The sequence below is a fragment of the Anoplophora glabripennis genome, unplaced genomic scaffold, assembly GCF_000390285.2.
Source record: "Anoplophora glabripennis isolate ALB-LARVAE unplaced genomic scaffold, Agla_2.0 scaffold134, whole genome shotgun sequence".
Taxonomy (NCBI): Eukaryota; Metazoa; Arthropoda; class Insecta; order Coleoptera; family Cerambycidae; genus Anoplophora; species Anoplophora glabripennis.
In genome coordinates, this window is record NW_019416384.1 from 172,088 (window position 1) to 199,582 (window position 27,495).

Consider the following 27,495-nt stretch of genomic DNA (forward strand, 5'->3'; position numbering starts at 1 on the left):
TACCAATGGTAGGTATATAAACCAACAGAGATAGAAGCTTTTATATTCATTATTAAAAAAGACAAGGAAAAAAGGGCTCTGCAAACAATATTAAAACGATATTAAAATTAAAATAAGTTCGATTTTTTAAAAACGCCGCTGGCGAGGCCCGTCGGTTTTCAACGTTATTAGCTTTTCAGATAAGTTAATGTTCCATGTAAAAATTCAAAGAGACCAAATGGAGTTTCTAAAAAAAATCGCACCGAAAATGTAATAATACTGTAATCAATTTGTATACATCGTATACTAGGTTGTTGCTAAAAATATAACAGCTTATGATCGTGATACATTATTAAATACGAGTATGAGAAGGAATAAAGAGGCTCTGGTGGAACAGAAAATCCAATTTAATATAAATGTACGTTTCCTGTTAACTTTGCGGATAAATCAAAGCTTAAAGATTTATTTCGCGTCAAACCAACTGTACTGTTTTAAAAATATTACCAAGTTTCACCCCTACACTAACAAGAATTATGGAAATTAACTTGCCGAATTTCACACCTTCGCTATTGCTTGTGTATTACACTTTACACGCAAATAAAATGTATTCATTACCTCTATTGTTGGATTTAATTGTTACGATGCAGGTATTGTTACTTTTCTATGTTGTATTTGTTTTTAGTACAATAAGGAAACCAAAAAAATGTTTGAAATTTAACACGATATTTCTGTAGATAAATCATTCTGGAAAAATGAAAAATGACGATCCTTCCGTATAATAAGGCATCACGGTGATATAACACACAAACAAATAACCTCCGTGATTAATGATACGTATTACGGGATATTTCGGTTCATTATTTTAAGTGAAATAGGTGAAATTAGAATAATCCTGCAATTTGTCCTTATGAACATAATAAATCTAGGTGTAATGCGCTACAAGAGTCTGATGGAAAGAAACAGTTCCCGAACGATCCTAAATCATAAGAAATGGAGACAAGGAAAAGGAATTATTACGAAGTATATGAATATGCGAGTATCTTATGTTCTTTTAGAACCAACTTTTCAAATTATGATTGAGAATAATGAAACTGGGATAAAAACTGATACAAACGGATAGAATGTTCGTACTTTCGGTGTACAATTCTATCAGTATCATGAAGCAGTTGTATCGAACCTCAAAATAACAAAGTTCAAGTGTCATATATGTTACTAACTGTAAGTCTATATCGCCGTTTTTTCTACTTTTTTTTTATAAATACACCATCGCTCTCTCGACAGGAATGAAACTCGACGCATTTTTATTTGAAAATTATCCATTATTTGCCGAACCCAGCAGTAATCCAAAATCCAATGGAAATCGACGGTATAAAACACCGAAATGGCTTTTAAATCCATATTCTCGAATGATCTGAATAAATCCGAACGGGCGCGCGATTTTATTGCATTTGAACTTCCAACTCTACAACATTTTAAAACCTTACTCGTTTCCATTACCACAAATATAAAGGTAATTCTAATAACTTGTGGACTCGCCTTTACTGAAATGATATAATGCATAACGCTTGTGAAAAAAAGTACCGTGTAATTACGATATTCATCGGTTAGAAATTGCTACCAACTGAAAACTGTAAATAGGCAACTGAAATAGGTACAACATACTGTTTCTAAAGTGAAAATATTGAATACCTTTTCTCCTTGAGAAAGCATATCAAGTTATTAGGACGTAAAGAATAATATCTACTTCCTTAGGCAATATAGAAAAATTGTATATTCCATCAATAAAGAAAATTTAATTCGTTCCACGATTAATAACTAATATTATAAATACATGGTGATCCCGAGGTAATGGGCCAAAATTCATGGGTAGATTCCTCGAGTAAAAATATTGAGATTTGGCCGAACTTACCTTAGTCCAAAAGTAGATAGTTAAAGAGATACAGGGTGTAAATGTAAAATATTATTTCAGTTTTCTTTAATTTATTCCTTAACAAATGCAAATATCCTCACAAAATTTTGAGGATTGGAGTTCTTTGAGTAGAGGAATTGAAATATGTTCACATTTTGGTTAAAATTCATAGAGGGCGCTAGCTGCAGTAGATTGAATGTGTTAAAAATTACATAACTTTTTTGTACTTTAAGTTTCTCTTTAAGTCTTTGGTAACAAATTCTTATTTTTCAACTTTTTTAACACAAAAAATGTATACTTTATTAAAGTAGCTAACTCGTACCGTTTTCGAGATATTTGTCTTTGAAACTTCCAATGCTGTTGCATTAAATTACAGTTAAGTACCTACAGGTATTATTAATTTAGCGGTAAAGTTTCTTAAGTAGGATTTGGACGAAAATCAAATAATTGATGTCTTCCACTTGTCTTATTGCTGTCATTTGTATGCTAATTTCTATTAAGTATTATTCGTATCTAATTAAAATTACATCTTAGCTTACACATTAAATTGTATACTCGTATACATAAATGTGAGATAGAATGCTTCGTTTTTGGAGTTACATGAAGTCGGTTGTTTATGGAGAAACTATAAACACTTGAGAAGAACCTTAGCAGCATGTTTTAAATGCTGCAAAGTCAATTCGCATTAAGGATTTATACTTTAAAATAAGACAATCTTTTAATAAACGTGTTGATAAATGTATTAAAGTTAGATGAGGACATTTTGAGCAATTATTGTCAAAAAGGCATATTTTTTAGTAATGTTTACTATTTTACTGTTCATTACAATTTTTAATTCTAAATAAATCCTTATTTTTGACATTTCTAAAACAATTACAGCAGCAGCTTCATTGAACACAGAACTAAAAGCTGCGATAACTGACAGCACTGGATCATGTAGTGCAAAATAAATTGTAATTTTAGGTTATCTACTGCGACGTCCAAGTAACCGATAATCTAGTGTGTATTTCCCGTTTTGAAAACGACTTTCAAGAAACAAATCGGAGTCAATAAAACGCTCGAACCGAATAAGTAATACATGTATCAACGATTAAATATAAACCATTATAAGTACGGAGGCGGCAAATTGAATGAATAACAGACAACGCCGCTACTTGCCGCCACTTCAACCATCACTCTTGACACCTACGATCCGCTATCGCGATGCACCGGCTTGTTATGATGAGACGGAGCAACATCAATTTTCCAGTCCCCCGTCATTAAGGCAACAGGGTCTCCTTGCAAATCGTAAATCTAATTACAGCCAAACGTGAGAGTGAATATAACGGGAGGAAGCACGAATGCGAAATGGGGCAATTAATGATTATACAGAAGCGATAACAGAAATGAGTTTGTTAACGTAATTGCTATATATATAAAATTAATTGCTCGCCTATCAGCGAGAAAGCAAAGTAAAACTGCTTTCCTTGGCGTATAAATTATTTTTTAGAATCGATTTATCCGATACGTATTAATTTTTAGAGGATTAAAGAGATAAAACGATTTAAGATAGGATTTGCTCAAGTTCCAATTTCGAGTTTGCCAGAATTAAATTTAGCAGTCTTAGATTATAATTCAACTTTACTGAATACACCTAAATTTATTGGTCCCACCATCTACTCGCAATTCGTCTATCTTTCGAACCGCCGGAACTGTCTACAAAGAGGTAGTTCAAGGTTCAAGGACAATCGCATGGCTACCGTTGCGTTGGTACGACTCGCTTCTGTGTGAGCTAGGTCCGTACCTGCATTACTCCAACATAATATTAATTTTTCCATTATCTATAGGTGTGTCCTGACAACACGCAACCGTTAGAGTGGCATTCGACGGAGGCATTCCTATCGATCAGCGATATACGTCATAACTAGACAGAATACAATTAAACTCGTATTTTTATGGAACTATTAATTCGTTTAGCAACAGCATAAACTACAACGGGTTCTCGGCAAGTGCAACAAAGCTAGTCGCTACAAAATGCAGGAAGCCTTGCTGCAGGTGCATCGCACTACCCGCGAGAATGTCGCGTAAAAGGAACACGACGAACAACAGCGCAATATTTCACAAAAAGCGAAGTTACAGTTACCTACGCTAACGTCTATTTACACTCGCAGATAAAGTAATTGCTCGGTAAGTAAGACTTATTGTTGTAAACCCTGCTGAAGGCAAAACAAATTAAATCTCTAAAAACATGTTATTTTTAAATTGTGTGGTAGGCGGAAGGTACAACAACAACAGCAAGAATATAAATTATTTCTTGTTATCTGCTACGTTTTTATCCAATTATAACCGGAATAAATGAAATAGGGATACGGTTCGCTTACGGTGAATGAAAAACGAAAATATTAATATTTTAACAAAGCAGCTATTATTTAGAACTTAAAATTATTTTCTGATTAATGTTCTCTCATGAAATAAAACGTTTTTATTTTTTATTACTATTCCATTCCATTTTTCATATTATATTAATTGTAACTGAAAATCACTTCATTTTATGGGATATAATAATTTAAATTTAAAGGGAACTTTTATGAAAATTTTTGGAATTAAGCTTATTTCACCTTGTAGATGAAAAGTTATATATGCTTGATATGTGCTTCTTATTTTTAGGGGATGAAAACCACCCCTTATACTAAAAAACTGAATAAATATAAAAATGGGTGTTATATATACTAAAATCATATCTTAATATATAGAATAAATATTGTTTTATAATGTGGGTTATAATTTATGTTATTTTTATAAAGTTTCAACCCTTAAAAACCACCCTTAATGATAAAAATATAAAATTTATAGTTTCTTTGACCTTCAGATATTTTTATAGCGCATATATTATAGATATAAATCTTTTCAATAGTTTACGGTATTATAAATAATTTATTACAAGATTTCAACCCTTAAAAAACCACCCCTAATTACAAAATATTAAAAAAATAGTTTTTAACAGTTTGAAATGACTTGATAGTACAAACAGGATAAATTAAATTCTTTTACCTGTTTATAATACAATTTATAATTTTTCGCATTGTTTTAACCCTTAGAAACCGCCCCAATGACAAAATATAAGAAAATGGCTTTTAAATTATTTAAAATGAATTTACGGAAACGATTTTACGGAAAATTTCGACAGCTAAAAGTGCTGTAAAATTGAACATTTTTTAACGCGTTATTTTTGAGACTCTTGAGGTTAAAGGGTTTGAAAAACCTGACCTTCGCCCTCAACTGCAAACTTCTAACAGCGACATCTCTGTATTTTTTTTCCTACACAAATAAAAAAGAAACCAAAATATTCTGTAAAAAAATCTAAACTTTTGTACTCTTGAATATTTTTCGTGTATTTTTATTTTTTAAAGTTCATTTCAAAAATATGCTTTTTTTGGAATTAAAAAAAATGTTTTTGGATCAAAACGTGATATTTTAAAAAAATATGCATTCCAAACCGTTGTTTAACATATTGTTAGCACAAAAAAATGTAAATTGTAGAAGGATTCCTTTGCCTTTAATTTTAAATTTCGTGAAGAATCATCAATTTTTGTACTGATTTTTTACAGTTTTATTTTGATCATAACTCTGTTAATTTTTATGCTAATTATTTAAAGTCGTGTTCATTTGAAAGATTTTTTTAAAATACTTCAAAAAATGTTCGGTGCATTTTTCTTGAAAAATATAATTTTTTTTAGTTATTTTACGTTAAATGTTTCCAATTTAATTTCTGGCGGACATTAAATTATCTTCAACTAGCCGTATCTCAGCGCCTATTGCACCTACATAAATGAAAATAAAACTCGTGATGAAAAAAATTTTATTCGTGATGTTTTTTTTTCATAAAGTGTCTATTTTCCGAGTTATTTAAGAAAAAATACTAAAAACGTCTTTTTTTTAATAAAAAACGTACATTTTCAATCACCAATAACTCGGAAAATACCGACTTATCGAAAAATGTAGGTACATAAGACACTTTTTACTTGAAATTGATTTCTTTATCGATTTCTAGGGTTATTTTCAATATTTTATTTTTCAGCCCCAATACGAAAGAATTCAGAAGAGAAACCCTTGATTCCCTGGACTAATTTTTAAAATTCCACGACTAGAAAGGCGCCCAACTAAATTCTCATACATTCCCCCAACATTTTACATAATTCGCGTTAACACTGCACAAAAATTAACACAGTCCAAATTTCGTGGTTCCATTCGGCGTGAAAGGAGGCGCATAAAACCCGAGTACTAGTTGTATTTCAATTTTATGCAAAATAAACAAACAAAGAGTTTAATTAAGGCAATTCGTGCGAGGCCAAAATGAGCGCTGCACCGAGTGGCTTTCAAAATTCATAAGCCCAAGTCGGAAAGAGACGGCCGAGACCGGGAGAAACTAATCCGGCACCGGGTCGTTGAATATTTAAATTCGCGCAGTTGTTGCCGCACTTATTCGATAATGAATTCCGTACTGTTAAAAAATTCGACCGCACTAAACGTGTGGCACAATCCTTATCAACTATTAATTAAATTCTTTTTATTTGTACACTCAATATTTGCGCCAACCAATAACAGTGCTTCAAATAGCCTTCCTATATTAACTTTCAATTCCTAAGCGGTAAAAATAAAAAATACATCGAGACAGACAAGAAGTAATTTTGTCTCTGTGGTCGTTCAGAATTTGAAGCAATATTTGCAGTATTCTGATGGGCTACTTACTGCAACCGACCAGGAGTGGGAGTAGAGATTAAATCTGATCCGTTCTGACAGCTGATAAATTCCTCAACCGCAAATAAAACCCAGGAGTTGTAACTCACATTCCACAACGTTAATCTAGATTTATAATTATCGACCATATACAATTTTTCAGTGATTTAGAGGGAGAGTAAAGTAAGGATTTCGGCTTATTTAATTTTTTTATATAGCCGTGAATGAAAGAAATATAAACCGTATACGAGATTTACATCTCCAATGCTTCTCAAAATATTATTTCTCCTTAGCTCTCGGTTAAATGTAAATAAATAACCTGACATCGTGTAATTTCAGTAGCATTCAAGGACAAATATTATTTTTAATATAAATTTTAGACTACTGACAAAGTTGCAGCTGCTAACGTTAATACGTGACATTTTTTCTATTATACTCACATACTTTGGGTGTATTGATTTATATGACGAACTGGTCTTACCTAAAAAAAAGAGAAAAACAGATAAATTTTTTTATTTACAATTTAAGAACTAACTTAATGTATCTATCAATTAATCTTAAACCTAATCAATTATAAATACATGTTTAATTACTACATTTAACAAAAAGACAATCATTTAAACCAACATCATGCATATATTCGTTTGCTTTTAAAATAATTAAACCAGCTTAATTACGAATTGATCAAATGCACTGTTGTTATTTTATAGAAAGTGTCACATTAATGTAAAACATGACAATTGTAACATACATTTTGTCAACCCGTTTGCGAGTGTTTTCACAGTAAAATAATTTCGCAATGTGTCGCATATAATTAATTAATTCATACCAAAAGAAAAACGATCGAGATTAATTAATACTCGTTCGTTAAGAACAACTTTCTCAAAATATTTCCAAACAATGGAGGTAGCTACTCGTACATAATATAACATATACCCGATTACCCCACCTGATATTTTATTATAAATTTAAATGTACGTTTTCCATTACCCGAACAACTCCGGAATTATTTATGTAATTCCGCGTTATCGAATCGACGACCTGTTCGGTATGTAACTTCTCATTTCAAATTCTTTCTATGTTCGAAACTGCACATAAAATATTGAATATAAACACTAGGTTCTAGACGTTGAGATATTGAGGCTGATTTCCCGAGGTTGCAAGAGAACATTTGAAAATCGTGATTTTCTTTTGTAATCTTACAGTAGACGCAAATAACTGATGTGAAGAACAGGCTTTCATTTCGTTCTCATTTCACTGATTTCATATACATATATGTACCAGAGGAAATAACTTTCTTAGGAAATAAGTGATATACAGATACATCCATTAAAGCAATGGAAGCAGAGGATTATACAGAAGTTTGACTGTCAGACTATAGACCACATTAAGATAAACAAAAAAACCTTATATGACATGGGTCCTAAACTCAACCAAAAAAATTATCAAAATCTCCAACTTGTTGTACAAAAGTTCGATTAATTAAGGAATATTGACAACACTGCGTGCATAAAATATCATAAAATACAATGTCTATCGCTTTTTTTTAACTTCTTTACGCTTAATTCTAAAAAATAATTAGCGTTGTAATAAATTTAAAATTCGATAAAATTCATATCGAGCAATGTGACAACGGCGCGGCGGATAACACGAGGTACTAAGCTGCCCAGCATTACGCATTTCAGTTGGTATCTGGAATTGGACCCTGTCTGAGTGTTTATTGCGTACCACTATTTCCTCTCCAATATCAATACTTGCTATATTTTAAAACGTATTAATCTTACGCCATTGTAATATACAACTTTTTTGTTCATTTATGATTACTCTCTCTCTCTCTCTCTCCCTCTCTCTCTCTCTCTCTCTCTCTCACTCTCACTCTCTCATGCTGAAGTATGTATATATGTATCTACGTTAGCCCTACCTATATCTTAATTGTTTTTGCACTTTTATAATAGTAACAAAGAAAATTGGAGGGGATACTTATAATAGACCGCCTCTTCTGAACAATTATCCCGAATATCTAGGTTTTACAAAAATTCAAATAGAAAAATTAAGTTGGACAAACACGTCAGGATCCCAGAAATAAATTTGTGACTAAGGGAAATAAAAATAAAGAAAATAATGGCCCTGAAACGTCTAATTATGTTTTTAATTGTCTGTTTAACCTTTCGTGAAACTATTTCTCCACTAAATAATTCATTAGCCTTATATTCGTCAACAAACAGGCGTTGAAGTGTTGTAAATATTTCTTTGTTAAATCCTGAAATAGCCGAGGAAACCGGTACCTGTACCAAATATTTAAAATATTTGCAGATGAAAATCACCTTCGGGAAAAAGTCTCTCGACTTATCAATATCCTATGTACTTGTTCACTAATGGAAAAAATTTGAATGAATGTTTCATTTGACATTAGAAGTAAAAGAAAAATGTATTCGTTTCCCATTCTGGCCCAGTTGCAGTATAATAAATAATGTCGGTGTGTCAAAATCATTGTCTGCTTTGACATATTGCCTTTCAGAATCAGCATTGCCATGTAATCATTTTCATGATCTCAGACTTTCAGTTTTTAATTCTGTAAATAATAACTGGAAGACAAGTTATTTTTCTGAAGGGCCAAACACGTTTGTTGCCAACGGACGGCGATATCTGGAAAAATGCTGTATTCTTGCGGTTTGAAGAATCTATTTTTTTGGAAATTCCTATTAAAAGTTTAATTCAAAATCTGAATCGTGTATTTCCCAATGAAAACAAATCATTATATTTGTTCCGATTTTAATTACAAAGGTTAAATTAAGAGCATCTAATTTTACTTGTTGTGCCGTCGAATCTATCACTACTCAACCATATCCAGATATGTTCGGGTCAAATACTTGGCTCTATCGAATTCAAATTGATCAACTACAAGCGGTAATTACAAACCGCGGACAATGGCGGCTAAAGTGAATTATTATCTCGCTTGCCTTTCGGCGGTTCGAACGGGCTAGTTCAGTAGGGTGTAACTTGTATTCCAACGAAATACTCCTACTTCATTTATTACAGAGTCCATGCCAGATGTTGCCGCGTACACTGAGGCATCGATCTTGACATAATCGAAAGCTGGTCGTTCGTTGCTTAAGGTTCCTTTAACCACTGTTTTACGAGAAGTTATTGGATTGTTGGAAGACGACAAGAAAAAAAAGTATTCTTTGCCTTACCCTTAAAAGTTTACTGTATTATTCACGGTACTGCTCTAATTTTATTGTAAATGTGTGCTGAGTAGCTAGATAATTCCACGAAATAAAAATTAAAATGCAAACTTTAGGGAAAATCTCTATATTTCTCCAGAAAATCCACTATTTGAGTGAAAACCCAAGGAAAATAGTTTTGACACAGATTTAGGCCAATTTTCAACCAAATCATGGATTTTCATGGAAATATGGAGGTCATGCGTAAATTTTACTAATGGCATTGTGTTCAGCGTCTCAAAATACTACAAAAATGATATATTTATAGACAAAATTTCGGAAAAATCAGTTTAGACCCATATTTGGGTTAGTTTCCACCCAAAACTTTCACTTTTCTCCGAAATTTAACGGGAAGTCGTGAATTTTGACAAATCGTGGGTCTCTTGATAGTTTTTTTTTACATTTTAAATAGAAACATTCTTTATTTCAAATGGCATTCGATAAGTAACCGTTATTATAACGACTGCGGAAGGATACACTGTCAAAATATCCGTTATATGTCGTGACGGGATACATTGCAGTTACATATTTCAAGACTAGAAAATATAGACTGTATAGTAAGTTGTGCAAGTATACGATACAGAAAAAGTGGCAGCTGTAATGCTTTAATTTATTGTGTAGGATATACATTGCAATTCGGGGAACGACTAAATTTAAAGATTTGAAGGAATTTTAAAAGTTTTGCAGAAATTTCCACGAAATCGAATGCGCGAGCATTCCTCTTCCTTAATTGTTGGTTATTTTTGGAGTACAGATGGGGAATGTTGTTTACGTAACGCGAATTAAAATTTACATCAAATCGGTACTAGCGAGCAGCGCGAAACTAGTTTACAGTGGCTATCAGATATTCCAAAACGTTTAACGGTACAGATACAACTTGAAAATAAGGTCGTCAAACTTTTAATTTTTAATTAATGCCGAATCATGTTTATTTTCATACAAAACACGAATATAACAAGTTGCTAGTGGTAATTTAATGAGTTTTTATATTAATTGTAATCATGTTAGAGTCACCAGGCTATTTCTAATATTTTAATTTGAAAAAAAAATGTCTATCTAATCACGATAGAAACAATAGGCAACCTTTTTCCTTTTCTAACGCAACTAATATTAATAAAAATGTAGGCACAAGTCGATTCGGGTGGTTAGAATTAAACATACTTTACTGTAAGTCCTACATCTTGAGGTTGGCAAAGAAATATATTTTTTTAATTTATTTCCCCACGCCCCACGTATAATATATAGCGTATACATCGGGAAATATTTTTAAACTTACTAACATACGATTGGTGCCAACTAGGAAGCCGCCGCGTTTCTAGTTAATAGTACTCACACGCATAGACGTTGCTCGGGTGGTACTACAGGTAGAAGTGATCAGTGTCGCTGTAATCGAAGCAACAAACTTGTTCGCCATTTCAGTACAAATGTGTATAGCTGTTTATTTGGAAATTTTGAAATGTTTGTATGAACCGATTCGGTTTATCCGAGGTTTATAGCTCGGTAGAGATAACCTTTAGCTTTTGTAATGGTTTTACAAAAAAGATACCCAAAATTTAGTCCGGCAAATGAGAATTTTATCTTTGTTTGATACAAAATAAATTACAGTGTATAAAAAAACAATAACACAGTATGTGAGTTGCATTTGACTGATTATAAAATTTTACATAACTGACATTAACATCCTTAATCCTGCAGGATATATTTAAACGCGTTTTTGGGGCAGATCCCGGTTTCTTATTTTAATATGTTCCCGCTGAACCCCTTCCGACGTCCGTGACTACGTTACGTTACTATTTTGAGGCCGTAGGCTGTAATAGCGAATCCAAGTTATCGCGTGGTATATCCACCGGGATCTAGAGCGTATTTTTTTATTTTTATAAACGCCAACGACGCCGCGCCTTCGTCCGAAAATCTTTAAAGCAAGGCCAAGGACGGCAGCGGCAAGTGACGAATTTGATGATACTGTGATGCCTATGCCTGTCCGGATTGAACTTCAGTGTAAATCTGTATATTTGTTGCCGTTTCCGCCAACTGATATCGTACTGGATTATGTAATATTAGTTGCATGTCGTTTCATTTTGTATCCTCTCAAGAAACATTCACAACAGTTGTCTCCTTTCTTTTTAAAGCAATGACCTAACAATTAATTATTATGGTCAATATTTAAAATTTGCATGACTAGCCTTTTTAACCTCTTTTCAGAACGCCGTATTTCACCTTCCTGTTTCTGTGATTACATTAACTGTATTTATATGTAAATCATTCATAAATCGTCATTAATAACCGGGATTTCTGCCAATCCGGTTTGTCCTCGAATAAATTTTAATTAGAAAATATTGGCAAACTATTTTGTTTCTCTATTTATTTCGTGTTTTCCATAAATAAATAATACGAGAATCTAATTCTGACCTGACCTAGGCTAGTGGTCTATTTTTGCCCTAGAAATATTTGTTTTGTGAATAAAATAGCAAATCATCCAATACAGTTTTGTTCTACTGAATCTTTTTGCTTATCGTTTTGCTTACAGTCGATATAACCAGATGCTGCGAAAACTCATCGTGTTATCTGTTTATAAATAGGCCTATTTAAAAATCAGATTTTCGGATAGAATATAAAAGAAGCGCTGCCTAGGTATTTTTAAAACTCTTTCAATAACGAAAGCGCTGAAATTTGGAAAATTTCCAGTGTATATGTATATGAATGCTTAACGGTAGATTGATTTAGTACACACTAGCCTAGAAAGATTTCAGGAAGTTTTTATAAAATAATATGTTATAAAAATATAGTTTATATGTATTGATGGAATTCTTGCGGGAATCTTTCTTATTACCTAAAGTGTTAACTGTCAAATATCATTATATTCATAAATCTAATACTGACGTTTCTATATTTACGACCATTATGATGTCCGTTCAAATCATAGACCACCTAGACTGGAAATTTGCATTCACTGGTACCCGTGCATAGGAACTAGATACAGCCAGTCTAGTGGTATATGGTTCAAATAGACAACACGAAGAAATAAACGCCTCGGAAGAGTCCTGGACCCATTTGTATGTATTTTTAAACGTTTGGCACATCGGTGCTCAAACTGAAGTAAAGTGATTCATACATTATTAAGCGAGAATTTCGGAAAGCACCTGATACACAGAAAAGAACCGTCCGAAACCTGGAAACGCGCCAGCAAAACGTTTCGACATGGATGACATTGATATTGAACTAAGCATAGCTTCTAAATATTTGCTGGTACGCGTTCTTCGCGTTATCTGCGTTTATATTGAACTTAAGGCAATTTGTAATTGCTAACATGCTCGGGAACAGGCAAACACGTGTATTTTCACGATTTAAATTATAATTCAAGAGTGTAGCACTTGGCAACGTGCCGTATGCGTTTACTTGTAAACGGGGTCTACTGTGATGTTTAACGAAGTGCTCGTAAACCATTGTTTACGTACCTTCATTAAATTGTTTTGCTTTTATGGCGAATAAGATGTGCGGGCGGATGCGCATAGACGTCTTAAATCAATAACTATCGGAAGATGTTCTCTGGTGAAGAATGGAACGTATTTCGCGCACGCTTCTTTAAGCAAAAATAAAACAATTGTATTATGGGAGCACTGTCGAGTCTCTTTTCACCGTCTTTGCGCGCTGGGCTAAGACAGTAAAGTTTATGTGTGTATGGCACTCCTTAGAGTGCCTGTATGGTAGCCTTAGGAGCTTGTATGGAAGCTTTAGAAGCTTGTGTCATGTATGGAAGCTAAATCGCTTCGAAACAATGGATTTTGGACCCTAAATAAGCATCATACAAGGTCTGTTCTGAAAATAACCGAACATTTTGATTTACGCGCTAATGGAGATATTTAGTGATATGCGGTTGGCAGCACTGCGTTGCGCATAATCTCCTCCGTAACCGCATGTTCTTGGATTGTTGACGTAACGTTTATTTTTCGTTATATTGTTATTACGCGTATCAGAATGCGCATGCGTCTGACTGTTGAAAACTGTTTTGGATTCCTCTAGAAACCAAGCCATTATAGCCACCCCCTGATGTTACTGTTACCAATTACTCCAAGTTCAGGAAAGTTAATAACATATGTTATCGATCTAGTTAATTATATAGGTTATTAAATGAGCTTTAATTATAATCACTTTCAATTATGTTGATAATTAAGTGGTATAAAACAATTTAACCTTCTTAATCTTTAAATCTCCTCAGTATTTACTGGAGTGTTGCGAGAGCAAGGGATAAAAATAAGGCGAACTGTGATATTAACAATAACGGTAGAAATAATAAAAAAAACATTTTATTTTTTGTTTGTTTTATTTTGTTACCTGGTAAAAATGCAAGAAAGTAATTGTGTTCCTGTGGCTGTTTTTGAAGAAGCTCAGAAGCAATTTTCTATTTATTGCCAGCGAAATCCAGGGAACATTAGGAAAAAGTGTTAGTTTGTTATTATTTCGTTCAATTTTACAATTAAATCTGGACGATTACCGAGGTATAAATATATTTTATAAACTATACATCTTTGGTACAAGTAATTGCAGATTATTATACACCTCAGGGTATATTTACATGTTCCAAATACTAATGTTTACTAAAGAATGTGACCTTGTACGATGACAATGAACTTCACGTAAAACGCCGTCATTTACCCATTGTTGTTATACAGCGTCGTAACAAGCAGACGATTATCATATTTTTAATGTTACAATTACATAGTATAATACGTACTTAGATGACTAAATAAAAGAATGGTAAGATGTTTGTCATATTTTTACTTAAACATGTTCTAATTTTTAAATCGTGATTGTATTTTGATTTAATGTTCTTATAATAATTGACCAATTCGATTTATATACAGTTGTATTTCGACAATGTAACCATGAAAAAATATTTTCTGCCCACTAAGAAAAGCGTTGATTAATAAGATGAGTGGGCTTTCAATCTGCCTTGGTATATACAGACATCGCTGGACGGGAGGCCGAAAATAAATCATCTTTTTTTCTACGACCGCTTCGAAAGTGGATCTTTTAAGATTAGTTTACTGGATTACCTATGACAAGAGATTAGTCGTAAAGAAAGTTACTTTAAAGCTAGCGTTAAAATAATAATGGGAGCGGGGAAAGAGGTTTTTGAAATTCGATCTGCTATTAATATTAAGATTAAACACTCCAGAATACGCAGATAGAGAGAGAAAAGTTTAAAAAATAGCAATGTTTGTAATAGGTCGCAAAACGAAAAGGTTTTTTTTTCACAATGAAACATGTAAAAATTATGTGACACGAATTAGAAGAATTACCTTAGCCTTCTTGAAAATTGTCGCAAAAAACGTGTTTTCAATTATTGCTGTTGCTGAATTTGATAGCAAAAAGTTTTGAGGGCAATATTGTCACACTTATAGACTGTGTTTTTTGACAATAATCCCGACTGAAATATTCTTATCTTGCACATCTATGTCCTTAAAATAAACCCCCTGTCGACATACGAAATTGCCAACGCCTATAAATCAACGTCTCCGGCCGCATTGATCGACTGTTTATTTAAGGACGCCGATAAATGCCACATCAAATGTATCGACACAATTATGTCCGTACCTTTAACAGAGCACAACTTGCTTTATCTGGACCAATATTATTTCTAGACAGGCGAAGCAATTGTGACAAAAAACAACAGGATGCCTACTAAATTTGAAACTTTTTTTTCGTATCAAAAAAAAAAATCTTTAAAAAATCTAAACATTTCTGGGCATGGTGGGTAAAATTGGTGCATTCCTTATGGTATAAAAATAATAGTAGGTCACCTCCTTGAGAACAAATTTCAAACTCATCTCTAACCATGATTTGGCCTTATTTAATAATAAAAGAAAAGTAACAATGTTACAATAATTAATATAAAAAATCATATAATACGACCATAACTAATCAGCATAACATTGATCTAATTTTGTACAAAGTTTTTTTCGTTACATATATTTATAATATATAATTCTAATAATTAAACAATTACATTATTTAGGCACCATACTGTTTGTCCTTACTATACAACTTTCAAGTCCAATATCAGACATTTCAACATGTGGTTTCGTATAAATTACCTTCATTCGTTCCAGTAACACGATCCGGGCGCTGGTATTTTGATATTGGGTGCCCCATATTTTATTTAACACCGGTATCTGTAATGTCATCTAATCTTGCAACACAGTGTCTTTGTAACACTAGAATGTATTCATGGCTAAACATTCTACCAGTTACCAATTTCGGTACTACAAATATGTTACAGAAAAAAAATACCTTCAAAATAGCTGACTCGTAGTAAACTTACTCTGCAGTAAAATATGTTTATAATACGATATTTATACATTCATTAAACGTATTGCTACAATTCTATACAGGAGTATATCGCTTGTTTTTATAATTCAAAGTTACCGGAACTGGCAGGAAACAAAATATATTTTTTAATCATTTCAGTAAAGTATTACAACTACTAAATTCGACTACCGGTAGTATTTTAACCGGAACCATCACAATTTCATGTAATTACGACCACAAATGCGATTTTCCACGCTTCCGAGAAACGAATTTATCATGGCAATGAAGAGAGGAATCGGCCATGCCAATAAAATTATTAACACGAAATAAACGCAACTACGAACGTTACATTAGGTATCTACATAAATTATCTGAATTGGGAAACAGTATACCAAGCGAGAGGTAAAAGTTGTGAATCAATACCACCCCCTGGGCTTTCGAGATGTCTGGTTTATATTTGTAAGCTTCCCAGACTGAAATACTTTGCTTATTATGCAAACATGAGGCGACGGTTAACGCGAATCGAAAATCGTCTTCCGCATAATATTTTCGTACAGCCCGATAGACTAGTACACGCACATCCGATTTAAAATTACAAATAAACCTCGTTACAAATCCCTCAGCATACAGTAAAATATCAAGAAGTTGAGATTTGTATATTAAATTAATTTTTCGAAATACACTTATAGATTTATTCGATGTAGAAACAAAATTTAATTTATTATTAATTTATTTAATGTAGGGTAAAAAAACACTAATTGTTTTTAATTTATCTTGTGAATGTAATTAATTTTTTTAACGAGATTTAATCTACTTTAAAATCAAAGGTAACAACAGTTACAAGCGACGTTTTTCTTATCGTAGACATAAAACAAAACTGTTTGCACTTGCATAAAATAAATTGGAATTACAAAATAACGTTATAAATAAACGATTTTAGAAATAGATTTTATTAAAATTAAATTCGTCATTGTTTTCTTATCTCCGATTTATTGCAATCATAATTCCACTTTTTTTATCAAGATATATCAATTATTTTTTAAATAAACATTTTAATAGACTTATTTTACTTTAACGCAACTCAAACAGGTTCCCTGGCGTGGAAAGCATAAACATGTTAAGTGAACGGTAAAAATGATAGACTTTCAGTAACAATAATACACGTTCTGTAGACAATGTGGGATGCACAGTAAATTTTGTACAGTAACTAGTTACCTAAACAACCTAACCTAAAATAAAAGTTAATGTTATATTTCGGTTCGAGTTGTTAGATAAGATCCAATAAGATTTCTAGGCGCGAATTTTTACGTATCTCCTCGAGAGTCGCTTGGGATCTCGATTATTCAAATCGTGTCAGGGCAACGTCGGACAAAGAATGGCAATGCCAAATGAACTGAGTATTTTTTTTATTTTTAAAAGAGAATCGCTGTGAATCGATTTAAGTCGGTTGCCATATGCGTTTGCCAACGTCTTGATCGTGAGTATTACCTTACAAGTAAATCGAATTTTTTCAATACAAATTTTTTTTAATTCCAAAATCTACAAAAACTATAATCGTCAGAAAATTAGATAAGAATTACGTGAAGTTTGATATTTTGCAGTTAAATATTCATATTTAACCCAGGATATGCGCTTATAATCATTTTATTGAACCGTTCGTTGAGCCAAGAGAATGAAATTATAAGCCCCTTAATATTCATTCGCGTAGTAAGCAACCATCTTTTTATTCTACGTAAGTACATAAAATTGTATCTGGTAAAAATATGATACAATAGCTGGATCCCGTTTTGTTTTCGAAATAAAATGTCGACTTTTGCCAGGATTCTTTCAAGGAAAGGAATACGTAAAACATCCGCAACAAATTATTTGCTGAGTATAATTTTTGCAAAGTTATAATCTCAGTATGTTAATTAAAATGTTGTGTATAGTAAAAATAATAGAATTTCAGTAACAATAATATCTACACGTTCGGTAGATAATATGGAATGTAAAGTAATCTTTGAACTTAGTTTGATTTATTTGAGGCGTTTGTTTTTGAATCGACCTAATCTAAAATAAAAGTCTTAGAAAAATTTTAAATTGCTTGGAGGTCCTTGAAAAGCACATATCTTTCGCTTATTTAACACTAACGACTCTAACGAGATATTTCCCCAATTATGAATATTCAATAGAAAACATTAAAGTGAAGTGGTCGTTTTTTTTTTGAAGATTAACTTAATTAACTGTCATCCTATACTTCACAAAAACGTAACACCAACAAAAAAAAACTAATTGGCGTTCATTTTTAGGCCTGCAAATATATTTTCGGCATATGCCCGGTTTTACTGGGTATTGTGATGAATGAGCACCATTAGATTTTAAAAGTTAAATAGTGCTCTATCGAGTTTTTAATACCTAGGTAATCTTTACATTTAAATATTTGAAGTATAATTATTTCATTTTATTCTAAAGCTTTTTTCCTCTTCAATATTCTTCCAAAATGCATAGGTTCCAAGATATAAGTAAAAAACTCAGCTAAAATAGGTGTCTCTAAATTTTTTAAACATTTTTGCACTTTTGAAAATGTTCCGGACCTCGCCCAGACCTAGGGATCTACACTTTTATTATGCGAGTTGTACTGAAGGTAATCCAGAAAAAAATTACTTGCCCCCTTTCATATCCACCTCAAAACAGATCCACCCTGGTCTATTGAGCATTTAATCAAAATGTGGAACGAATCAAAAACTCGTACAGACTATTTTTAGTTCGCAAAAAGTTCATTTTTATTTGTGTTCGGAAAAAATATAAGTAAGGAAGTTTCACGTATGAATACGCTTCATCCCAAGGTGATGAGATAGGACAAACAATCATTTATTCAAAGTGAAACCGGAGTAATTTCCTTTTGCATGGAATTGCGCATAAAAATTTCAAGTCGAGGCATAAACAATGCTAATATAGGATTCCCCTAGGTGAATAGTAGGCGCTGAGGCACCGATGCCATGGCGCAAAGCCGAGATTGTTAGCATTTTAAATGATATCTAGATTGTAACAGAAAAAAAAGGTATTATTTATCTACTTCCACGTATACGCGAATGAAAAAATAATACAACCGAGATTTATAACCTGCTATTTTTCACGATATACTTAAGAATTCGTCTTTCAGTATCCAAGCGAAATTTGGCATGTGGAGATTTAATGACATGACAACATCATCGTGCCAAATATAAAATCGGACATTAAATATTATTACTCAAGTGCAATTTTAAAATTGAACATAAATCATAGATGTCGATAAGCGGTCGTAATATGAAATTATTCGTAAAATAAAGTAACATATTCGAAATGTAATAAGTTTTGACACAAATCATAAAAAGAATCCCACGAATGTAGTGAATGTATATTATATATAGGACATTCTTCAGAAATAAAATATGCAGTTCCTCGCTAATAATAAAACAAAATCATCCAGCGTTCTTAAAAAATCTTAAACAATTTATTGTTCCTTTACAGAGAGACAATGACACTAAAGAATGTATAGTTATATTCTAATGTAATGGAATCAATATGATAAATTGGGAATATTAAAAGAAAAAATGGCATTCTAAAAAACCAACTTTACCTTCGTTGAACAAGATTATTTTATGGTCATTTTCAGGCGACTTTAAGGACGGGATTTTGTACAAAAAATATCGCCCAGCGTGAGTCACGAAACGGGACCCCGGCAGGTGCTGTTCTAGCGGCCAACGCTTCAAGTCTAATAATTTAAACTGCAGCCACATTCGCCCGATTTTTCAGGAACGGCTCCAATTTGTGTACATACAATCTTATAAGGAAAGAGAGTAAATATTTTATTAATCAGTAATAGATTATCGAGGACAATAATATTTTTTTATTGAGTAGGCAATAATTTTTAGTTAATAAGCTTAAACAATCTTATAATTACTATTCCTTCATTATAAAAACAGAAATACGGTTTTTAAAATTACATGTAGTTTCTTCTTCAAAAGTGACCTTAAAACACGTATAACATGGAATAGTCAACAGTCTAATGTTTATATTTTCACATTAACAATCCGATAATGTAAATTAACTGCTATTTTCAGTAAAAAAATATATACCTAACCTGAAATATTTTTTTACTTTGGCGAGTCGTATTAACTTAAAAACACTGCTTAATTACTAAAATATATAGAATCTTGCTACTAATTGCGTTTGGAGAATAATATGTATAGGCATAAAATATATATATAATATTACTGTATGTATTTAGTCCATTGAAATGAAGGCTGAACCTCCATTTTTTCCTCTGTCGATCAAACCTGGGCGCAAATATGTTTTCGACCCTCAGGAATCCGAATCCGCAAACATTTTTGACCTAGGTGATCAGGCAAGGGGTCAAAAGGTCAAAAAACCCGTAAAAAATAAGGTTTTTCGCAAATATCTCGTAAACTACGGCAAGTAGCAAAAAAATAATTGCACCATCGTGTTCCCAGGGAAATTACGATTATAAACAATTAAAAAATTTATTTAAGAAAAATTTTTGTTTTTAAAAAACAGATTACCAAGACAATAAAATGGCAAAAAAAATGTTTCAAAAATATTAAACTTGTCCATTTGTTTATAACAAATTTATAAACAAATAACGTTAAAAAGTTTTTAGCTAAGCTAATAAACGCAATATATTAATAGAAAAACAACTAAAATCAAACATTTGGTAAAAAAAATTTTTATAACATTTCCCGGATTTTTCATTTTTTGTTAACTTTAAAAAATCATTATAAACAAATGAAAAAACTTTTATAAACTTTTACAACGGAATCTTGTTTATTATGTATATAAAAAGACCTCCCAGAAAGAAAAAAATTTGTAGATACATTATTTAAACTTTTACAAGTTTTATGAAAGATTAATTCATTAACAATTGAATAACTAAGAAAAGTCAAGTTAAAAATTATTTTCCAACTGGGCTGTGTTCCTTCAAGTGTCTAGATGACACTATAATTTATTTAGATTTTTAAATTAATATTGAATACTATAAAAAAATTATTTTGTGTTGCACACTTTGCTTGGCGGCGACGCGACGACGCGGAAACCGCCGCCGCCGCGCGGAGCTATATTTTCAACGTCAAATTAAAATTATAAATAATGGAGCTACAATTCCTGACTTATTTTGCTGAAATTTTCTCCTCTTTCAGGATCTTTTTTGAAATTTCAGCTATCTTCAATATTTTTTTAGTTATAGTTAAAAAACGGAGACTCCCTTTTTTCTCTTCGTTTTTTGTTTATAACAATTGCTATTTTTAATTGCGGATAAATTTAAAAATACTTCTTTCTCTGAATATAATTCCGAATCCAATGTACTAACAACCATATTTTTAGGATTACAATAACTATTTTTCGCAAAAAAAACTCACTTCTCGACTAGACTAGTGGTTTCCTTCTTATCGGTAAGTAGCTACTGATTTGTAGATTGAAACAGAAATCTACCTGAGCCAGACCAATTTTTAAGCTGTAAATTTATTTTGAAACTACCAAGGCTACAATATAAATAACGATTTTATGTGGGACACCCTGTACGTAAAATTTAATCTTTATTCTTAATAAAGAAAAATTAGTACATATTATTGGTTTTTTATGCGTTATATTTTCGTACTACTTAAGCTTTACAAAATCTTATTACTTAGGTACCTACCTACTTTTAAAATATTACCCATATTTATATATCAAAGATAATATCAGACCATTATGGGTCCCATATTCTTTAAATAGTGTTTTCCGCAAAGACAAATAATTTCAAACATTTAATAACTGAATAATCTAAAGCTTATCAAATAATAGGAATGTTATGTCATGCCACCTGAGTATTTTCAAAGACGCCGCAGTAAAACGAATAAACAGGTGCAAAAAACGATCAAATCATTAAGGTTTTAGGTACTGAAATCTACGAAAATACTATCTTTTTTATATATAATTCCACATGTAAATATTCTTATAACATTTACTTGCTTAGTCCTACATATAAAATTGTTTACTTTTTATAAGTACGTGAAAATAATTGTTAAAATGTGGGGTTAGGATAATAGCAAACGCATGTTTTGCAAACGCTTTTTTTTAGTTATTATTTTATTTGGGTAAATTTAAACGGTAACCATGAATAAACAAAACATCAAGGATTTTATTTTTGTGCTTACCCCTACTTTTGTTCTACACGTTTTACTTTTAAAGATTTCAGTACCTAAAAACGCCAGAAATTTCACTATTTCTCGGCCAATACAATTTACAATAAACCAACTCTGTGTTTTCGCTTTCATTTTCAAGGGTAGCGACACCTGTGACAGAGTACACAAACTAATTTTATTTAGAAATTCTTGTAGAAGATAGAAACCGCTAAAATTCTGGTTTAAATATATAATATAATATAATATAACATGGAGTCGTGTGTAAAATGTTGTCATCTTACTTGAGGACACAAATTATAGAATTGTTAATAAATATTAATCTGAAAATTAAATACAAATGATCCTAAGTGTCCGTTCTAGTGAGTGAAGTAGTTTGGTTATTGTGCCTGACCTAGTTCCGTCGTAAATCCAATATATTGGCAGACTAACAGTATGGTTAAAATTGAGGTACTTTGGCATTTATTTAAATTATTCTTCTGTTCTCATGAGCATTGAAATTTATTTCACTCACTAGCGGGAACCATTGCGAATACATTGATATATAATAATATTCAATTATGTTAGTTTCTTCGATGATTTGTGTCCTCATCTGAAGCTCTGTTACATGGTAAAAATATACATACTAAATCGCCCCCTTAAGGCTCCAAAAATGCAGACATGGACGGTTGCTACGCATTCACGGGCTAGCTTATAGGGGCAACATCAAATCAGGTATATCCATCATCGCACAAGCGTAAAAGGAAGTGACTCCTATTAGCATACAGTAACGAGCGTTACAGATAAACAAGGGAATCGTTAACCTCTCTATATTCCTATTACGCTACTGGATGTGGGTTGTCGGTCTACCTCAACAGCTTAATTAAAGTCATATTCCTCAGGAATTGCATTTATGTATAACATTTTCCACGAAGCCGGTCCGTTGAGAATATTAATTAATCATTGACGTAATAATACGTACCTATACATTTAAAAATAATCTTAAAACACTTATACAATAAATATTATTTAAGATCAACTTTTTTGTGTTAATGTCAAAACCATAACCCACTGACTTTGAATAAAATTAAGTATTTCGGATCAAGGTAAGTGAATTAAAATCATTAATTCGTGATTGTACTACTTCGTATCCTTTTAGAAGGGCTAATCAAGGTAATAGTTAAAAATTACGTCGCCAAATTGTCAAATGAAACGAACGACAAGCGATTAAAATAGTAAAAAAGATTTACTGAAAGAGCAACAGAACGGAATTGTAATTTGCGCAAATGTATTAAACCAATTTTCGTCCCGATAATGCAAGACTAATGAATTGCACAACGCAATTCCCTGCTAAACGCGGAAAATTTGTGTGGACTTGCAAATTGTATGTACACACAGTTATAATGGGAAAGATAACGCTCTAATGTGACCTAGGTAATAGTTTCCGCAATATTCGAACAGAAAATTTTCTGCAATTTACTTTTTAATGTCATATTTTATTGAATACACCGAAACACGTACCTACGACAAGAACACTATTTAGAGCTATTAAAACAAATAATTCCGCGGCATTTATTATTCAGTGAATTCCGAAGCTTTGCCAATATAAACGGAGCCACGTCATACCCCAATAAATTCACAAGCAGCCCAGGAGCAAAGAACTGAAAATGATAATAGAAAGGCGGAATCTGGAAGCAGCGCTTTCGACTCCCTTTTTGTGGTTTACTAAAAATAGCTGCATACGTATAATTTCAATTTCGTTTTGTTTAAAACACATGTTTTACTGTTAAAAAATAAATTATACTATATACACTATGGGATATCTCAAAAAAAAATACACACCAGTATTTCCACACACAATCAAGAGAATCGTATGTACGACTAAGAATAAACAAGTGACTTATACAGACCATCAATTCTGTTTGAAACAGAAAATGCAATTCCGTTTGGGTAGCGATATCAAGAAGGCGTATGACAGGGTCTATATTTTTCTATGAAGCTGAATAGGCGAGCGGTTCACCCCTAAAAAGATGTTTCTAAATGTAGGTAACCGACTAAATTTTTAAAACAAAAACCTACAGCATGAAACTTTTTTATTTTATAAAGTGCATTTTTCTGATAATTTACATATTTTTTTTATATTTTTTGGCGTGGTCAGTCAATTGTTATAAACAAAAATGTTGTAAAAAAAATATATTCTCCGGCTTATTTTATTATAAAATGGACCAAATTAAACACTTTTTGTTCTTTGACAAAAATTCAAAAAATGCTTCGTTTCCGAGATATTTATAATTTAATGTGAAAAAAGTGACGAAATCGACAAATTTTAGAAATTTTTTTCTCAAAAACTACTGAACAGAGTTTAATTCTAAAAAAAGCATAATAATCGGCAGATCTTCTACTTTAAGATATATTTTTTTGGTAGGTCAATTATTTTATTGAAGGTCTAAAGCGAGTAAAAAGAACAGTCTTTTAGAGAAAATCATGATACAACATATTTTTGTTCATGTAGTGGAAAATGTTCTACGAAAAATTGTAACTGTTTGTCATCCAATAATTTTTTTATTTTTCGAGACCGCTAGGTCAATTTTTATTATTAGGTTAATTTTAGGATTTAAAAAAGCTTATTCAGTTTAGTTTTAGTATAACTTTCAAGCCAATTTTAGCCATTTATAAAACCAAAAATCGAATATTTAAATTTTACTAATTACATGCAAAAACCTTACTCCGGCTATAAAACCAAACAAATCATTTGAACATTTGTACTGTTAACATATATCGATTAAAAAAATGATAATAATGTTTATTGTAAATATAATCTAATCCAAGATATTGTAAAAAGAAAATTTAAATTTAAAATGTTATCATAATTTTCTTTAAAAGACTTTTTTTGCTCGCTTTAGACCTTCAATAAAATGATTGACCCATAAAAAAAATATATCTTAAAGTAGAAAATCTGCCGATTATTATGCTTTTTTAGAATTAAACTATGTTCAGTAGTTTTTGAGAAAAAAATTCCGAAAGTTTGTCGATTTCGCCAATTTTTTTTTTACAACCTTTTTGTTTATAACAATTGACTGATCACGCCGAAAAATATCAAAAATATATGTAAATTATCAAAAAAATACACGTTATAAAATAAAAAACGTTTCATGCTGTAGGTTTTTGTTATAAAAATTTAGTCGGTTCATGCCTTTTTCTTTTAGGGGTGAACCGCTCGCCTAGAAAGATATCGAATCCTTTTAGAACCAAACAGATGACAAATACCTCTCATTAAAATTTATCCCCTTAGGGGATTCTTTCACATAAAAATCACTTTTTCTTAACAATAAACTTGACATATATTTTTCCTTATTAACTAACTGGATGGCCTGATATCAGCGGACTGAATCTCTTTGGATTTTTATTTTGCTTTATAAAAACCGAGTGTATGTGAACCAGTTTAACAACCTCGATAAACGGCAGGAGCATTTAACAATATTAATTACCACCATTTAAAACACCGCTGTAGCACATGTTAAAGAACGCGTAAAAAATATGTTTATGTCGGAGCAAATGGAGAAAATTCGAACAGTTCTCTCTAATTTGCGCTGTATATAATTTAAATTGACACAAATAGAACGTTTTTATTTAATAATTAAACAATCAATAAACGCCACGACCTCCTATGGTATTATCAAAGCAGTTAGTATAAATTATAACGTATTTGGAAAGTTACAGATATATAAAGCGAATAATTAGGTACTGGAAAATATACGCAATATGTCCAATCGAATCCCTGCTAGTCTAATTTTGTTTGCCTGCCAAGGACGTCTTCGTGCATTATTTCGAAAACGTTTTTTTATAATTTCGACATGCTGATACACACCTACATCACTTTAACTCGAGATCAAAGAATCTCGGTTAAAATTAAACCAGCGATTTCTAGACCGCTTCAGACGGTCAATTAAAAACACAAGGACCGCGTATATTATAAAATACATAGAACCTTTTGTTTGTCAATTGTATCCGCTTCAGTTACTGGAGCGGATAAATCAAGAATATTTGTCAAACGAAAGGCGGAAAAAATAATTCTGCAAATAAATCCGTCTTTAGAAGAGATGATGGTAAATAACAATAATTCTGGTTTTGTGTTTAAAACTTCGGTATCCCTCCTGTACTAATTTTGAAACGCATAAGTGAAGCTGAAGAGCTTCCAACTAAACATTACATACGATAATGCAATACAGCTGTGGGCGCGCTCTTAAGATTTAACTAAATGGCATATTAATTAACTTCTAATTCAATATTAACTAAGCCTTGACATAACTTTCAGTTACGTAGCTGATAAAATTAGGTTCATCGTACGCAAGATCCTATACCGAAACATGGAAAAATAGGCAATAATTTGCGAATTTCAGTTCGCGTCATAATTTCCGAATTATTTTAGACCCAACATACAAGGTGTTGAGGTTGATAAAAATGATTTAAACATGTCTGACATACCCGTGAATAGTTTAAATTTAAGCAGAACCCGATCCTGTTCGGAAGGCTTACGAAGTGCAACGGAGGCACATAGCCTCCGTATAAACATGAGCCGCATTCACAGTTACATTCTATATAGGGATAATTCAATTCATAACAGGAAAAAAAATTAAAAAGATTGTAAGTCGTACGAAACTTACCTTGGCAAAGTCGATCTTCAACGTACAACAGCCTGAGTATATGTCGGCTCCATTTAATGTGTCTTTCGCTCTGACGGCCGATTCCACACTGTCAAATGTGTTAATAGTTAAGGAAAATCATCGGACAATAAAAATATCCTAATATATATGGTGATACCGGCTAAAGATTGACATTTTGCTATACCTCTGCACTTTAACAAGGTGAAAATTTGCACAAATGCTTTTAAACAGATTTAAATTTTGTGTATACGTATATTTTTACCAAACAAATGGGATGATGTCATAAAGTCAGAGGAAGAAGCAAAGGGTGATATATATTTATGAGTGTTTTCAAGCAAAAATTGAGGAATAACCAAATCATTTGCACGTTTCGTTAAGAGTTAATACTGTGAATTTAAAAAACATTTTTAAAATTAAAGATACAGTGAAACAATTCGGAACAAAAAAAATAAGTGGAAAAAATATCAGCTAAAAATAACAGTTCTGGCACATGAAGCAAGAAATACGACAGCAGATTGTGTGCATTGTTTATTTTTATATCCTTTACTTTCAACTACACT

At 31.9% G+C, this 27,495-nt stretch overlaps 1 protein-coding gene across 2 annotated transcripts in view; it reads right to left on the reverse strand.

Moving 5' to 3' along the window:
• The window catches only part of LOC108903815 (heterogeneous nuclear ribonucleoprotein L), a 133,940-nt gene that overhangs the window by 93,457 nt on the left and 12,988 nt on the right, over positions 1-27,495 (reverse strand). For both annotated transcript variants that reach the window (XM_018706118.2, XM_018706117.2), the window contains exon 4: positions 26,936-27,032. In XM_018706118.2, coding sequence (XP_018561634.1) covers positions 26,936-27,032 — 97 coding nt within the window. The remainder of the gene's footprint in view (positions 1-26,935; positions 27,033-27,495) is intronic.